Source organism: Oreochromis aureus, linkage group 18 (assembly GCF_013358895.1).
Source record: "Oreochromis aureus strain Israel breed Guangdong linkage group 18, ZZ_aureus, whole genome shotgun sequence".
Taxonomy (NCBI): Eukaryota; Metazoa; Chordata; class Actinopteri; order Cichliformes; family Cichlidae; genus Oreochromis; species Oreochromis aureus.
In genome coordinates, this window is record NC_052959.1 from 31287048 (window position 1) to 31305660 (window position 18613).

At 41.0% G+C, this 18613-nt stretch overlaps 1 protein-coding gene across 1 annotated transcript in view; it reads right to left on the reverse strand.

Annotated features, from left to right (window-relative positions):
- Positions 1 to 7901, reverse strand: part of myo10 (myosin X) — a 128416-nt gene extending 120515 nt beyond the window's left edge. Inside the window, exon 1 of the mRNA XM_031735163.2 lies at positions 7348 to 7901. Coding sequence (XP_031591023.1) covers positions 7348 to 7368 — 21 coding nt within the window. The 5' untranslated portion in view covers positions 7369 to 7901. The remainder of the gene's footprint in view (positions 1 to 7347) is intronic.
- Between the last annotated feature and the right edge of the window lie 10712 nt (positions 7902 to 18613).

Below are 18613 nucleotides of genomic sequence, written 5' to 3' on the forward strand. Positions count from 1 at the left end.
CCTTGAATCCTAATCCTTCATCTGATGCGTTTGCAGTCGAAACATATGTGTGAGATCAGCCTGTACCTCATCCTCGTCTGAACCACACAAAGACTAACCTCATGTCAACCATGAGGTTCTCTTGATAACAATAACACAGACATACATGCACACAGCTGCTACAATGGCATCTAGATCATGGATTAACCTACAAACTGAGACAAAAAGCAAATATGAGGAAAAAGGGCAGTGTTTAGAGCGTTTTCAAGTCCAAAATGTCTCATCTTCAAGGAACCAATCCCTCACAAGGTGAATGACCAATGTGATTACACAGGAAGACTCTGGGTCAACTATGTTGGTGCTTTCAGCTTGTGAACATAGTCGAGTGTTTATGTCTCTGCATCGCTTCCCAGATAACTCAGAAAGTTCTGAATACTGACAAAAATCTTACGCTGAACATGAAGGCAGCTCGTCTGTGATAGAAATGCACAACTGAGGCTGGAAGATACTGAAATAAGCAGCTGACCAGAGATGATTAACTGAAAAACAATTACAAAACTGCTTGCATCAGTTTTATTCTATGAATTCAACTTTATGGCAATTTTCACCAACTTTGAATATTATTACATCATTTGGGGTGGCTGTAATTCAGGAGGAAGAGTAGGACATGCACTAACTGGAAGGTTGAGTGTTTGATCCCTGGCTGCTCCAATCTGCATGCCAAATAATCTTGTACAAGATAATAACCCCAAGTTGTTTTATGATGCATCCATCGGAGCGTGAATGTATCTGAATGTCAGACAGAAAGCACTTATGCATAGAAAAAAGTGCTTGTGAATTAAGCAAGTTGCATAAAGCACTTTCACTGATCAGGTACAGTAGATAACGCTATAAATAAAGGCTTAACCAATCCTGAACTTTATTGCTGATCCATTTTTCCGTGTTTTCTTCCATTTTCATATCCATGATGTTTAAACGTTTCGGTTATCTGGACCAATCACTTAGTATCTCACTAAAAGGTTCCTCTGGTGCTGAGAACCCCAAAAACAGGCTTTTAAGAAGTCTGATTGTCTCGTGTTCCTGCAGAGTGGAGACGTAAAGAAATGGAAACTTTCTTTAAAAGTTATGAGCAGCATCAAAAAAAAAGTTCCCGCAGTCCAAAAGCGCCCGTTGATACGCTTTTTGTTTCTCCACCAGCGTGCTGAGCTGCTCATTAAAATGATCAGCTTAAATGAAAGTTTTGGAACGGACTCACTGCTGCAGTCGGTGGAGGGAATAAAAATAAACAGGTTTCCTGTCTGGGCCCGGGTCTGAAACTGCAAGCCTGAGACTGTTTGATTTCCCACAGTCGCTGCTGCCCCTCTGCCCTACATGCAGTCAGTTGAGAGCAGTGAAACCAGTTTAGGATCGGGTGCAGGCGCCTCTGGCTCGTATCCAGAGCGTTTGACGGCTTGAGAAGGTGTTATTTTAGCAGGAGGGTAAAAAGGACTCTGAGCCAGAGCTCGACTTTTTTTTCTCAAAATGATGTAGGAAACAGGACACCAGCCCTCTTTAAATATTGTATATGTGACTGTGGAAAAGAATATTTTTTGTTCCACACACACACACACACAATTAGAAAGCTACAGACAAGGTAGCGAGGCTGCCACACTGAAAGTTCGGCTTCAGCTCCAAACAGAAACATTTACGTTTGCATGAAGGGAAAATTTAGTACCACTATATATTATATATATATATATATATATAATATATGAAGTTCCATATATATTTTCTGGTTAAATCTTGGCTTTGATATATTTGCATGAAGGAAAATTTAGTACCACTATATATATATATATATATATATATATATATATATATATATATACACACTTTGCTCCCCTTACTTTCTGCATATAGACAGATCATGCTGTGACACATGACCATCTCCATTATAATCAATAAGGGATATTTAAAACATCATTTATCCCAAAGTAAGTAAATCTTTTGCCTTTTCATCTACGTCCCAGGGCGAGCAAGCTAAATTACATTATATTGGTGTCCACATACTTCTGGTGATGAACACTGCTGGGGGTGACTGTGGGGATGAGTCACTTATGTGCATCTTGAACTCTTCAAACTCTGACTGGTCACTTGTTAAGACGACCTGAAGAAATTCCTGCAGACTGAGCAGGAATTCAGCTGTATGTATAACAGTTGTCTGACATGAACAACATGGGGGGGAGACAAAATGACAAATCTGCAAGCTGTTTAAATTCCTTGCAGTTCCTTCTGCCTGCTCCACAGGTGTCAAGTTTCAGCTTTAATAAGAAATGGAGAAAAGGAGGGAGGGAGAAGAAGCAGTTTGACCCTTCTGCTTGAAATCATCATTAAAATGGAGCAGTATAAAATGGGCAGGGCCTCTGCTTGTTGTGGTGAGCCTATTAATGTCTATGATTGAGCTGTTACTTTTTATGGTTTTAATGGGAAATGCAGGCAGCTGAGGCTGCTGGGAGGAGAAGAAATAAAAGAGGCTCAAAGAATGAAAAGCTTTGCAAGTTTTTCAGGGCTCGTTTGGAATCTAGAGAAGCAGGTTAACGAGTGCAGGGACCCGAGTCTCACTGGTTTATTTTGGAGGCATGTCCGTCCATGTGACTTTAGTACAACAGCGAAGTAAAATCTTTCAGCAGAGTTTAAACTTTGTCTCCAACTCTGAGCTCAGACTGCCAAAGATGCAGCAGCCCCTAATGCCTCGTGTGTCTTTCAGAGTTCCAACAAAGCAGCACGTAAATGCAACAGAGCTCTGCCAACATGGACGTTTATATATTCACATCAGTGCATGAACACAGAGACAGGTTTGAGCTGTGGACCTGTGCTGTGTGCAACACTCCAAAAGGGCGTGTAGTCATGTAGTCAAATATAATAGTGTTAATGGGAGCCCCTGTGTTACAGATCAGTTTTTCTAAATTCTTCTGCTCTCTGCATCGTCCATTGTTCAGTTTATCAGAACCAGCACTTCCTCAAACTACAATACCTGCAGCTCACCACGTCGAAGCACTGGGGAATTTTTTTTATGACATGAGGGACGTAACACATCTTAAGAAGTTTATTTTTATAAACTTAAGCTACAACCATTCAGTTAGCTAACGGATCCAAGTAGCCTAATGTTCAGTTTTAGCAAACAATTTTAGATTAAATAATTTATTCACCAGCTTAGTGAATCATTCATCACTGCATGTGAACAAGGCTAACCACGCTTCGGAGCTCTTCACCTGGCACGGACCTATATTACCGTCTCTTTATGCTACAAGTGGGAGATAAACGTGTTATGGTGGGTGGACAGAGGTATGCTAATTGCTTTCAACCTGCCCATCCCCACCGCTCAGTGGCAGCCTTTCTGGTGCAAACCCTGAACTTGAAGCCCAGTACATATACTGGTATTCAAAATTTAAACCACATGGACAAATAATAAAGTTATAAATCAAACTGCTGTCTGCTTCCTGTCTCCTACAGTAAAGAGAGAAAACCTTTGACTTGCAGAAAAAAAGCTAGGCAGCCAAGAAAAGGCATGAAGGCATGATTATACCTAAACAAAGTGAAAAAAATATGATTTTAGGATTTGTTCTGATTGGTCTTTAAACATAAGGCAGCCATCGTTATTAAAAACAAAGTAACTCTGTATGTCTTTGACTTTATAGCACAAACTCTGGTAAATGAACAATCCTTCTATCATTGCTCCCTGCCTTCAGGAAGCCTGACTGATATCTGTTCTCTTTTTTTTAATTCCCCCATTGCTGAATAAATTTACACTGCGATCACTGCAAACACACACCTGAGGCACAGCCGCCGTCTGATTGGTGGACAGGTGAGGCTCAGCTCTCTCCACGCCCACCAGTTCAAATAAAAACAAACCTTCTAACCGACTGAACTTAGTGACTCCATTATGTCAACACACACCCGAACATACACCACCTCAGAACACACTGCAGTTCCTGCTGCCACAGAAAAGAAAATGATCCTCTGCAGTTTATTGGATACAACAGAACTGAACATTAGCCAATCACAGACACGGGATTCTTTTCTGCTCTTCTGCCTCGAGGCCGTTGGTCAGTGAAATCGGAATGAAATCTGCCTCATCCTGCCAATGAGTACCCAAATAACACAAATGGATAAAGCTAAGCATGCAATCTCTCTGCTGAAGGGTTTTTCTGTGAAAAATACAGAGCATTAGCAATATTAACCTTCATCCTGTGCTACCTTTGTTCATCCTTAACACTAAAACATAAGTGACCGTGTTACGCAGCCGTTTTCTATGTTTAGCAGCTTTTCTCCCCGTGAAACAAAAACCTGCCGAGTATATAAAACGACTCTGATTGCTGCTGGACTGGAAGACCGATTCCTGTTTCAAGAAAATGACCAAGTGATGAAAATGTGCAGTCTGGATTTGTGGTTAGGCTCTATTTATAGTGGCTGGACTGACTGTGCTGCATACTGTTTTGGCTGCAGCTCAGTAATTAGAGATGAGAAACCTCCTGCTGAAGGATGTGTCATTGTCAACGCATTCGTGTCTCTGATGTTCAGGACAATGTGCTCTTCTGTAGCTCGCAGGAATAACTTTTAATTTAAGTCAGGCTGGAGAAATCGTTCCGAGCATTTCCACATATGAAAATCTGTCAGAACTTGATGGATAATATTAAATAAATCGCACAAATTAGGAGAAAATTATCCTAACAGATGTGATGTTAACAGTGAGATTTCTCTTCTTCGCACTCCTCCTCAAACACTTTGAACAGTCACAGTCATCATAAAGATGACAGGCATTAAGTGCTGAAACTAACACATTCTTTCAGTCTTTTGCATTTAACACTGTCGCTTAAATGTGTCATTCTCCAGTTCAGCGTGTCAGCTGCACTGCTTCAACTCTTTGAACCTCACAAATACTCCAAATAAAAGTCTCTCTTCTCCCCAGGAAGCCAAATAAGTTAATAATAATAGGATGAATCCTAACAAAGTGAATGGTCACTGGCTTGTTTCGACATAAATGTAAATAAAAACAAAATGGCAAGGCTAAAACAAACACAAATCTGACAATTACAGATGAAATATTCAGAAAATGTAGCTAAATGGTGCGATGGTTAGCACCGTTACCAGGTTCTCCCTCGCTGCATGGGTTCTCTCCAGCTTCCTCACTCAGTAAGATATAATTGGGTTTAGGTTAACTGGTGATTCTAAAGGTGACCATTAACACAAAGCAAGAAGATTCTTTAACACAGTTAATTTACTAATGGAGTTAATCAGGCACCCTAAAGAGGTTTTCAAAGACAGCCGGCTGAAGGTTTGATGCCCTTTATTAACAACATGTCTTTGTCTGTCCGGTGACTGCGGGTCCCTCATGTACACACAGCATAAATAAGAAACATTTCAGGTTCTTTCCCAGTTCACATTCCTCTCTCCTCAAACCCTTGGCCTCCATATGCAACGACTGAAGCCGGTTTACTTCCTTGTCAAATGCCCTTTTCCTTAAAGACTGGGCTCTTTGTTTCAGCTGCGATTAGCTGGCAGATATACAGGCAGGCAGGCCGATATCTGAGACTATTGTGCACGCCTGCCTGCTTCTGGCAATGAGAATTATTCCCCCTCAGACTTCCACAGAGAGCTGAACTGCTGGATGTAGCCCTGCGCACTCGTCATGAGACCGGCACGGCGTCGCAGTGTTTGTTTAACTCAGCCTCACACACGCACCTATGAGCTCAGTGAGTCCCATGACCTTTGGCCCTTCATACTGCTGAAACTGAGACTGGAATTTGAAATTTTACAAGCACCAATGGGAAAGCAGGTGTTTTGTTTTTTTCAAACCAGGAAGCAAAGCTTTTTATAATTGTTCGCCAGCCTTTAACACCGCTACCTGAAGAGAAACCAGTTTTAAATCACTTTCAGTCTCAAACGTTTTTTATTGTTTGTTTTTTTTCTGAGCAGGTCTGTTACTGAAACCAACGCAGTAATGACAGGTTGCTTTCCTGAGGGCTTCCAAAGGGCAAAAAAAGAAAGCATTCAGGTATGAGTCAGCGATGACTCAAGTGTTACCGCTGTTACCTGGCCCACGTCATCAGAGGAAAAGGTGTGAACACTGATATTGCAAGCGTATCGCAATGAACACCTCTTATCCCTGAGTCACATCTCATGCTGTTAGATGGTGGACTCACACAGTCAGAGTGCTTCAGATAATTGAGAAAAACCACCTGACGTTACAGTCATGAAGGCAGCACAAATAACCAGGTTACAGAAGTCACACCTCAGATCCACAAATGTCAGGAAAATTCTACTCATGTACTTCTGAAGCAAATGAAACCAATTTACTCATTTGTTGTTAATATAATAATTACACTACTGCACTATAAGGCTCACCAGCTGATCACCACTTACACAAAACATGACCATTCTTAACCTCGAGTGAAGACAACAGTCTGCACAAAGAACAAGACAAAAAGAGGCAGAAAGTAGGCCAGCAATCGACAAGCTGCAAAACTGTGATGTTTAGCATTGGAAAGCTTTCTTTTAATTTACATTTTAATTAATGAAATATGTGTTTAATGTCGTTGTTTGACGAAGACTTTTAAGTGTGTTTGAAAATGTTTTTTGCCGAATAAAGACCTGAAATAGTTGAGGAGTCCAAACTCTGCTGCACCATAACACAGCAAAGCAAAGTGACTGCTGCCATTAATGAAACCTCAGTGGTAGCTTACGCTGAATAAGTTCAATCAGCTTTAAAGGCAGGAGCTCATGCTTCCAAACATCCTACACTCACTGAAAGTGGGAATTTCTGCATCTTGGCCAGTACAAAGCTCCCCTTGGCCGCAGGTTTAGACTTCTATCAATATCTTTACAAGACAGTTTCTGCGGAAGGAAAGAAGAAAAGAGGTGCGGAAATACCAAAAGTCCACTGGGACCAGTCCAAACCCCCCTCTGACCAGAAAAGTCCCTGTGAGATCCATGTTTTAATGATGTACCTTTGATATTCTTACAGGGATTTGGGAAAAGCGCGTTTAAAGAATCTAAAAAGTGCTTTATGGCATCTTTATGACATGAGCAGGAACTCCACTGGGTCTATTTCACGTTGCTCACCGTTTAATTTCCATTTTAAAGCAGCCTATCCTACCATTACTCCTGGCACTCAGTAGTAAGTTTATGCCTCATAGTATTTGCATCCTTTCAATATAGCAAGATTTGGAGCCTAACTGCTGTGCATGAGCTGCACGTTTGGAGAGGTTTCCTTGTTTTACAATTCTCCAAAAGTTTGCAGGACGAGAGGAAAAGTAACACTGCGAGCATATGGAAGATGTGCTGCGTGGTGCATGAATGCAGCAGCTGCAGACTTGAGCGTCTTCTTACCTCCGTGAAGAAATTATCCATTGCCCGAGTTATTTTAATCCCCGAGGATTTACTGTATGGCACCCGCGCGTCCGGTCAATCCAACTCATGTGTTGTTAGTGGGATCCAACCAAAAACCAGAAAGAAGAAGAAGGGCGGCGGATCCGAAAGCTTCAGTGCATCATCTTTCTCCTGAAAGTGTGCGGGCTGGAGGACGCTCACGGCGTGGGTCAGTGTGGAGCTACAGTAGTAAGTTTACTCTTTTGTTTCCTGGGTTACTCATCCAGCACAGAGTCCTTTAAAGCAGATCTTTGGGGCTTCTCCTGTTGGAGCTCTCTGCGTGTCCTCCGCGCGTGTCCGGCTGTCACTTCTTGGTCCGCGTGGTTCGGTGAGCACTTTGTTTGATCAACAGTGAAAAGGTGCAGGAGACGCGACTAAACGACACGCCGGTCAAACTTTGGAGACTCTCTCTCGGCCAACCAATCACTCAGACCGGCGGACAATAATACTCAAGCCCCACCTCCAGCCCTTACAGCACCTCCCTCCTTCTCCCACTACTGCTGCCCCGCTGTCTCTCTGACTCCTCCTGCTGTCAACATGAAGAGTCCGGAGCGCAGAGACTGGGAAGGTAAAAAAAAAGGCAAAGGCGCTGGTGCGCAGAAAGGCTGAACTGCTTCCATTTGGAAAAGGACTCACTTTGGGGGCAGCCTCAAGTGGCCAATTGAAGAACTGCAGTTTTTTATTTTATTTTATTTTTTTTTTACTTCAAAGAGGATGTGATGTGATTCATATGATTGTTGGGTTTTTCTCTGTATGCATTACTCTACGATCAGTGTTGGGGAGTAACGGAATACATGTACCGCCGTTACGTATTCAGAATACAAAATATGAATAACTGTATTCCGTTACAGTTACCGTTTAAAAAGGTGGTATTCAGAATACAGTTACTTTGTTGAAATAAATGGAATACACGGCGGTACTTCCTTGTTTCATATTGTCGCGGGTCAGGACTGTTTGGGTTTGTTTGACAGCTACGTTCTGTTGTTCAGGCGGCAGCGTTACGGTTGCCATGGTTACAGGGTGACGCTCTCTCTGCGTGTTTCCTGGGTGAGAGCGCTTTTTGTTGTTGTTGTTGTGCTAAGCTAAAAGGCAGAATGCTACAGGCATGGCCCTAAAGAATGTAGCCTGATGGGCAGTGTAGTCCGTGCCGCAGGGAGAATGGACTGCCATACACGTTATGTGTCTGTGAGCGAGGGAGGAGAGAAAGGAAAAGTCCGAGCTGTCACGGAGCAAAAACGGGAGCTGGAAGCATGTAAATATAATAATAACCACTGCAGCCAAGAAGAGTGCCTGACGAGCCCAGCTGTAAGTAAGCTATTAAGACTCAACTGTACACTGTGTTCGTGTTTTCTCCGGAAAAAATAAGTTCCGTTGGAGCAGCCTTTCAACGCCCTCTCTGTCTCTGGCAAGCAAAGTTGACCCAGACAACAAAGTCAAGCTATTTTTCAGCTACCAGCCCGACACGGAACCCACTGTATTAGCCCGAGGTCCCTTTACTACGGTTCGGAGCCGCGGACCTTCAGTAACAGTAATAAATCACAGCAATAGTACATTCACGTAGTTGTAAACAGCATGATAATATATTAAGTATTCCAAAGTATTCAGAATACGTTACTCTCATTGAGTAACGTAACGGAATACGTTACAGAATACATTTTGGGGCATGTATTCAGTATTCTGTAATGGAATACATTTTAAAAGTAACCTTCCCAACACTGTCTACGATCTACCTTACAATATAAAGCACCTTGAGGCGACTGTTGTTGTGATTTGGCGCTGTATACATAAAATCGAATTGAATTGAATTGATGTGGCTTTGAATTGTACAACTGGATCAAACCTTCATTCAAATCCCCTCCTGCAGAAAAAGAACATTTATAGCTAACATGCCCCAAACACTGTTATGCAGGATTTAGTGTGCTTTGTTTGTGTTTCTTTGCGTACGTATTTGTGTATGCAGATGTGTTTGGATGCAGTCCTTCAGATGACCAACAGCATATAGAGAAGAAAAAACATCAATAAAATATAAGCTTATAACATCAGTGTGAGAAAAGAAAAATAACAGATTTTTTTTTTAAAAAAGACAGTCACTGCAATGAACAGGTTTCACTGGTCAGTTGGTTTCACTTCAGCTCTTTGTTTTTATAACTTTGCTTTTCTCCACGGTTAGCTGAAGAACCAAAAACAACACAAGCAAAAGTAGCCCACAGACCAGTTGGCTGTGATAGCGCCCCCTGGTGACAGTAAACAGCTACACTATATAGACATCCATAGACTCTGCGTAGGACCAATCATGCTTAAGCTCTTTTGGGGTCACGTACGTACTCAGAGAATTAGAGTTACAGCAGGTAACAATTCTTTATTTAGCATACGGTAACTTTTATGATGACTCATTTCTCTGCAGGCGTTTTTCCCACACAAACTCAGTTTAACAGTGTAACCATCCATGTAATTAACTTGGGCTTTATCACCAATAAAAACAATTAAGCTGAGCATTTTTCTGATTATGGTATACCCTATGGTACATTTCTACAAAGGAGTCATAAGAAATTTGTATAAAGTCCTGTAGCAAAAAATCTCAAATTAAGTTTTTATATAAATGTGGCCACTGTGAAAACAGCAATATTAAATATTAAACTACATATGAGAAACAAAAACTGAATAGTGTGTAAAACAACATCAGATGATAACATAAAATATTCATTTAATACACTAGTACTCACCTGAATCAAATAATGTTTATAAAAATAAATGTAAAGTTTGTTTCTTTTAAAAAAGTAAAACATTCATGTTCATGTAAGAAATTATCTCACCTCAATATTTACTGTGAGTTTTAGCCCTGTGTTCAGAATCCCCAGTATAATAATCACACCAAGCCATGAGAACCATTTGGCAGACTGCAGATTTTGATAATATTCCAGTTTGTTAAAAAGAACCATTTGTCACTGAGCGAAATGTTTAAACATCAAAAACACATTCAAATTTCTAAATATTCAGCAGTTTCTGAAACAAGGAGTTCACTGGAAGCCCAAAAGACACAGAGGAAGGTTTTTATCAAGCAAAAACATTTATACAGCAGCGATGATGAAAACTCGACAGCAGAAAATTGTCACATTTCCAACAAGCTGGTTGTGGAGCCTTTTTGTTCTTTGTATCTGTGAGCCGGTGTAGACCAACAGTCTGTATAAACATCTAATGAGGTAAACGGTCAAACATTAACATTCCAGCTACAGGTTAACAACACAAGCCTCACATCTGTGTCTGTGTCTGGTTTTCCCTTCACTTATAGGCACATCAAATGACCCTTAACCTCCGCAGGTTCAGGGTCCTAAACCCCACCATTCAAAAATACATTTGTATTTTTTTTAAATGGTGCGTCTTAACAAAACCCAGATGTGCTTTAAGGTTTTGTGTCAATGCTACATTATCAATGCAATACACAGCTTCAAATACAAAGTAATAGAATTTTAGGAATTTTAAATATACTCTATCGGTACCTGAAGACAGTTACTTACTATTATAGATGCATAGGACATAGCCACAACCCTCTGGTTTAGGGGCTCTGCGTTTTGAAGCGTCAACATTAGCATTATGGCTGCTGACATATTATTTTTTTGGAGGCAGAAGTGACTGTAAATGGACCAGATGTCAGGGACTTGGGTCATCAGACCCAGGGTCCATGAGAAGTTTTTGTACTTGTTTATATGTTGATGGAGCGTACCGTGGTATTGTGTATATTTGCTGTATTGTGCTGTCCCTGGTTTCCCTGCTTGCGTGTGCCCTGCCAGGTGGCTGGCCACACCCAAGGATGATAACACACACCTGCAGCTGATCAGCCTCGTCAGGGGAGCTACTTTGCAGTGTGGTTAAGCTCTCTCCGACGCTGGATTGTTGCGTCAGACTTCCAGTCAGTTACCCAGCTAGATGTCTGTTAGTGTGAGGTTGTCGTAGTGTGAAGTATTAATGGCTGCTTCTATGTTCTTCCTGCAGGAGTGTGGAGACAAGAGGGCAGCGAGCGTGGGTACTAGGAACACTAGGAAGCAGAGTTTCGGAGCACAGACACTGGAAGAAGACACTGCACAGGAGTCGGGAGAGCGCACGGGGATTTATTGTGGTTTATATTTGTGACACTGTAAATAAAGACACTGCTTCATTTGAAGAGTTCTTCCTAGTTCCCCCACATCCCCACGGTCTGCCTGCTCACACCAGAGAGTTGAGCCTCTCAGTGATCACCTGCTGGCATGCTCAAGAAGCCACATTCATAAACTGTATGGGTGCACACCTGCTAATTAGGGATTAGTAACAGACTGATAAAATACTAGAATATGCTAGAAGCTGGTGCACAGACCTGTTGAATGGTCTGTACTTTACAGCAAGCCATATCATTTATCAGATATTTCCATCAAACATACTCTAAAAGGTGCCAATAATACAGTTGATAAGGTTGAGTTCAATGAGTCAACTCAGTGGTGAGGCCTAACCAACACCTACCTGCATGTCAGAGCACCTGTTAGTCAAAGCAGCGGTCCCTAAACTCTAAGAGTTACCAAAAAAGAGACCGTTTTACTGCTTGGCCAAAGCGAACCTGAGTCTGCTAACCCTGTGGCCCGAGAGCATCATTTCTTTGGACAAGATGACTAATTCTGACCTGGTGCAGAGCGCGTTAAGGTGCCACACTGAAACTAAATGTTTCCCATTAAAGCAATAGTTTACATCATGGTGCTGGACCTGGACCCGAGGAGCAAAACTGTTTCCTGGGTTATATAAAAGTGTTTGATCAGGTAATGTTGGTAAAGTCTATACTGCTGTAAAAGTAAAGCTAAAAAAAATGCAGATGTTTCACAGTGAATAAATTTGCTTTCAAAAGTGCATTCGTCTGTTTTGGCTGCGCTTTAGGCACAAAATGTTTGCAAACCATCCATTCGCTTCCGCTTATCCTTTTCAGGGTCGCTGGAGCCTATCCCAGCTGTCATAGGGCGAGAGGCGGGGTACACCCTGGACAGGTCGCCAGTCTGTCACAGGGCCAACACACAGAGACAGACAACCATTCACACCTAGTGGCAATTTGAATTATCCGATTAACCTATCCCCACAAGTTGCATGTCTTTGGACGGTGGGAGGAAGCCGGAGTACCCGGAGGGAACCCACGCAAACACGGGGAGAACATGCAAACTCCACACAGAAAGACCCCGGCCTGATGGTAGAATTGAACTCAGGACCTTCTTGCTGTGCGGCAACAGTGCTAACCACCGTGCCACCGTGCTGCCCACTGGTTCTTTTTTTCAGGCTACATTAAGAGAGTTTAGCTGCTTCTCAATGCTTCTAATCATAACCTCGTGAGATGCAGGCAACTTCTAAGGTGCTTCTGAAATGTTTTCACTGTGGACTCTTTGTATTACTGTGTGCTTGTTTTAAATTTGTGCAATACCAAAACCACAATGATGCATGTGGTGCACAATCCTGTGACTGTCAGCAGCTCACGTAGGAGTGGAAATAAAATGTGAGGCAACCACAGAAAAGAAGAAGAAATAATGCGGTTTAAAAGAAGGAGAAAATAGATTTCTGACATATCATCCTGAGAAAGTTGAATAAGGTAAAGCAGGAATGCACTAACCAGCTAATTCCACATGTTCCAGCAAAAAGGCCATTAAGGTGGCCAAGTATGTTGGCAAGTCTACAGCTGAGAGTGTGTTCTTGCACCAGAAGTCATGCAAAGCTGCCAGATTTGGGAAATTTTAAGGGTTCTGACTCATACACTGATCTGGGTTGAGAGTTACTGCAGATCCAGCCAATGTAAGCTTTGGAACAAATGAAGCTCTGTTTCACAAACGCCAGGCATGATGAATTTAGGCCAATGCTGGACCAGGAGCTTTTGGGTACTAGGATATAGTATTTTTTAATTTTGGGTAGCTGAAAAGAGTAAAATGCAATTAACACGTCTGTCTGTTGTGTCAGACTCAGCTGTGAGAGAGTGCTGGTGGACTGATGAACAGCTGTACTGCACATAGTTCCAGAAGTTAAGGGGTTTAAAAAGGCCTCTAAGCCAGAGCTGCTGAGCGATCGAACGATTAACATCTCTTGTTAGATTTTCAGAGGCTTTTGGTAAAAATTTCCTCTGGGAACAAACATGGAAACAGTGCTAATAATGTGGTTTCATCAATCAAAAAACTATTACTTCCAACTTTAACCCTCTTAATTGTCATTAGTGAAGGCAAGTCCTAATTCCGTGCTATGTACATCGGCTTAAATTTCTTTTACCATAAAGTTTTTACTCTCCCATTTCGTTAAATCAGTGCTTGCTTAGAAATAAAACATACAAAAACTTCTTTCAGTAATTCCTGTCTGAATGAGTGCAAAGAGCAGTAAATGGAAGCAGGGCAGCACGTAAAACTGTGCTGTTGCCTTCAGGTGGTTTTCTCTGTGTTAATGTAGAACACTGATGGAGGATTTTCAAGAAATCAGCTAAGACTGTGGAGCAACAGGGATTAGTTTTCCCTCTCATACCTCGAGCTGTACATTCTTCATTCACTTCCTTCTCGCTCTTATTTTTTCAGAGACGCCGGTGCCGGTCACCTGTCTGGACTCTGTCATCTCAGCAACCCTTGACCTCTAATTTGCGGCCGTGTCAGAGGTTAAGTAACGCTCGTTCCCTGTAGCGATGGTCTTTAAGCTCCTGAGGATTTCACAGCCAGGGTCAAACTGGATTTAATGGGAGCACTGAGCTCAGCCCACCTCTGCAAATTCACACTAACCTGAACATGCCTCGACTTCTGGTCTTGACCCTCCCTGTCAAGAATTTTTGAGATTTGATCTGTGAGCGCTGATTATGAGTGAAAGACTGATCCTTCTCTTGAGTGACGAGAAGCTGCTGAACCACTTAGCGGTGTAATCTCTACATGTGTCAGCCCGCTCACTAATACACTCTCACACTTACCTGTGTTAGAACTTCAGGTGTAAATGTGGACTTTCTCAGACAGCACTTGTTTATTAATTGTGTGTGGATCGTTTATGCTGTGACGATGCTCTCATCCATCATTGCCAACCCAATGCTTGATGTGTGTACACTGCTATTTGCAGGGCATTGTGGGATACCTTGTGTACACTGTAGTGTACACTATACATGTTGACAGCGCTACAAACATTTCAGAGGGAGGAAAGCAAAGTTTTAGTTCACACCATCTATCTTTGAAAGCAAGGTGCATCTGCCTACTGTGTTTGTGCTTCACACTGATACCTGCCACTTGATCACAGTTGGATGATTGACTGCATAGAAAAGCTTTGTTATTTTTCTGACATTTCCATTAAAAATCCTCCAAAAAGTGCAACAAATATGGTTGAGAGGTCCAGTTTAGTAGCAGAGGTGGAGCCCAGCAGAATCCATGTATTTTCTTCCTTTATCCAATTCTGTGTCGGGGTTGGAGGCTGTCCCAGATGTCACTGGAAAAGAGGCTAATCTATGCCAGGGCTAACAGCCGACATGAGTTACATATAGAAAAAATAAATCAACTGTGTTACAAATATGCATATTTCTGCTGTTAAGATAGTCATTGTAACACGGCACAGAGACTGATGAGAACCTGGATCTGCAGTTTTTGGTGTTTTTGTGTTGACTTCATTTTTCAGCCCTGCAGGTTGTTGTTTTTGTTTTTCTGTGACTGATTATAAAAGTCATAGGAATGAAACCTCAGTCAGACATTAGTGGAAAGGTTAAACGACATTTAAATACCAGCTGCTGAAGAAGCCATGGGCCAAAATTTGCAGATGTTCATGTAAAACAGAGAAGCGATTCTCTCTGTGAGCATTGTTGTAATCCTTTCATCATTTTCTTATTTATTGTTTTACAAAACTCACCGACCTCTGTTCACATTATGATCTGGATTTGGATTTGACAGGGTGGTTTATGTGACAGGGGACCAGATGAATAATAAATCATATGAAAAATGTGTTTAGTGTTAGAGAATCAACTTATTAAGAGACAAATTAGAAGACAATGTTTAATGTTGAGAGAGGAAATAAAGAAATGTGTCTGAAATCTGGAACTGATCATCTCATGGTTTACCAATACTGCAGGATTATAAGAGTCAGTTCTCTCTTGTTGTTTGATTCTTGGCCAGCATCTTGAAATTTCCAAGTGCCCAAAACAGGATGAGGAAGACAAACATTTCCTGTGACTCTTTTAGACTTCTCCTAAAGATGTAAGATAACCGGACTGGGAATTATTTTCTTCCAGGACTGTGTCAGTGGTGAAGCCAAAACAGACATCCTCCAGCCGGTATCACGCTGCGAGGAAGACGGAGACAGCAGAAGACTGACTGTGGCAAAATAAAACACTGGAAGAGACGAGGAGCAGGAAAATCAGGTAACTCTGGCCATTTGACAAAGCCCTAAATACTGTAAATGCAAACAATGCTCTAAATATGTGCACAACTTTTTAACGTTACTTTTATTTATTATTTATTTTTATTTGTACTTTTTTTTACCTGCATGTTGAGATGGGTAGTTGTGCAAACTTGTTTCATTAAATAATTTCAGATTTAAAGTAGGAAACAATCTGCACAGTGTTTACCTTCAAATCCATAATTTAGTAGTTTTGTGATCATTGATTCACTTTTGTTGTTTTGCGCTCCAATTCTTATCAATTTTGTGATGTTTTTTTGTTGTTGTTGTCTATGTAATAATAAAACCAGTGTTCCTATAACTGTACACACAAATCTGGAAAACTGATTTTTTTTTTTCACTCAAGGCATAAAATTACTGTGTGAACTGCTCTAACCAATAAAAAGCATCTAAATTTTTAATGTAAGGTTTGCTAAATTATTAAGGTGGAATAAACAGCATTCAATTTAAAATGAAGTCCAGTGAATTAGAGCTCTTTTGCTTCAGTGTTATCTTATAGTTTGACTCATTCCTCTGACTTAACAGGTGACAATTTTGGAAAAATATATGTAGCGGCGATTCCTTTTGTTTGACCAACCAAACATCCAACAATTTAAAAATCTACAAGCCACTGCTGCACTGAGGTAACATTTTGTACGCAGGCAAAAGAAGTCCACTGTCCAAACCTGAAAGTTGCGTTTTATGGTTTATTCATCCAGTTTGGCAAGCAAAGATCAATTTTTGTTGCTTCCTGCTGTTTCTCCTGCTCTGGTAAGAAAAACATAGGCCCACCCCAGTGCATGCTGGTCCTATACCAGTCTCTTTATTTAAAGAAAAATGGCCCTACAGCTCTTACTGACTGACTTAACAAGATAAACAACAAAACAATGAAACAAGTATTAACCTACAAATAAAACTTGTGAATAACCCCCAAAATACAAGTAAACCAACAACAAACTTTAGCAATTTTCAAAACAATAAAAATAAAGAACAAATAGCTCCAATAATATTTTTTTTTTTTTAAAATGAAAACCAATAAACAACCATATAATACGGTGGCGGGGAAATCAAATGCACTGAATCTTCAAAAAACATCAGCAAACAGAAAAATGCTGCAAAAGCTCACAAAGCACAATCACGATGTTTTTTTTTCCTTGAAGTTTTTCAGCGAACAAAACATTGACGATGTAGCAGTTTTAAAAAAACTCACAAAAACGGACAAACACGACGCACTTGGCGTTGCAGGGTTACGGTCACACATACCGTGCAAGGTGCTTTGAGGAAATCTTTGGTAAACAAAGTTTTATTTATTACATTTTTAATCCCAACCTTCATCAATATTCTTACTTTTACACACTTTAGGCCACAAAACACAAACTGCTGTATTATGTGAAGGACCACTTTGCCTTGGTTAACCAAAAAAAGGTTCGATCTTATTAAACGAGCCTCAGTAACTCCTAATCCCCCCCATTAATAACCATAAAGCCTCATCAGACAGACATGAACCCCCTCAAGAACCGCTAGTCTCCTTCAAGGATTCCTGAAACTTCTGAAGGACTTGAGAGTAAATAAGAAAGGAGAGGGGAGGAGAAAAAGAGACAGCGTTTGATAATTACTTTCAGCCAAGCTTGTCTCCACCTCCCTGTGATTACACCGAAGGCTAAATCTAATCTTAACTACTTACCAGCAAATTATGACGCAGCAAACTCTTTCAGTCTGGGCAGGTCGTGACGAGCCTGCTTATTACTATTAAGCCCTTATAAAGAGGCAGAGGTCCCGCAAATGCTTTGAAACAGTAAGTGTTCTTTGGCAGGTTTGTTTTAAAGACCTTGCCCTTTTCAAAAGCAGAGATTGCAAATTAATTTTCTCCCACGATTTTGTAACTTAAAGGTTTGCTGTAACCATAACAGGCTGGAAATGTTGGATTTGATGGCTTTGTTTTAATTTGTTTGAACTGTAGCAAAAAACACTAGCACAACATGAGAAGCAAACAAACAGACGGACAGAGGCAGAACCCTAAATATTTGGACGAAATGACATTTCAGTGTAATACATAACCACAAATTTTCCTCTAGGTTCTTTAATGGGTCTTTCTCAGAAGTTCGACATTAGATTCGCTGAAACTGAAGAAGTGGGCTCTTATAAATCACAGAAAGCTCAATGCTTGTTTGGGTGAATTTAATATTCCCCAGTTGTTATTTGGGTTGAGGAAGCAAAATGAGTTCGTGTAGCATTTTCTATCATGTTTTTAAACAACAATCAGGAAACTGTGTGCGGTATAATTAATGCTTAAATGATGCTGTTAACAGCGGTTTGTCTGTCGTGACTCATCTTCACCACAACATCAAAGCTCCTTTTGAACTAAACTCTGATGTTTGAAAGCGTTTCTTCTTCTAACCTCAGGCCATATCTTTACTTCAGTTAATCTTCCAGTTCACTGTGCACCAATGAGTGGCTGCTCGGCCCCAGATGATAAGGTGTGAAAGTGCACTCAAGCAGATGATTCATCTGCAAATTAAAAAACTAGCACAGGAAGCCAAATGCTGTCAAACTGCTGTTTATTGGTCCTCTCATCATCAAATGCATCGTTATAAACTGCAGGTCTGTTCTCAGGTTGTTTACATGTGCGGTAATTTTATAACTGAGGAGATTAAAATAAAATGATGCAAATAAAGAGTTTTAACCTCTTGACATCCACCAGGCTGCCAGGAAATTGTTTAGGTGTAGGTTTAGGGTTGGGTAGGATTTTAGCCATTTGCTAAACATGCATTATGTCACACATGAAAGGTTGCTGGTTCAATTCCTATCAGAGACACGATTCCTACCTACCTGCTTTGGTGACCCCTTGTGG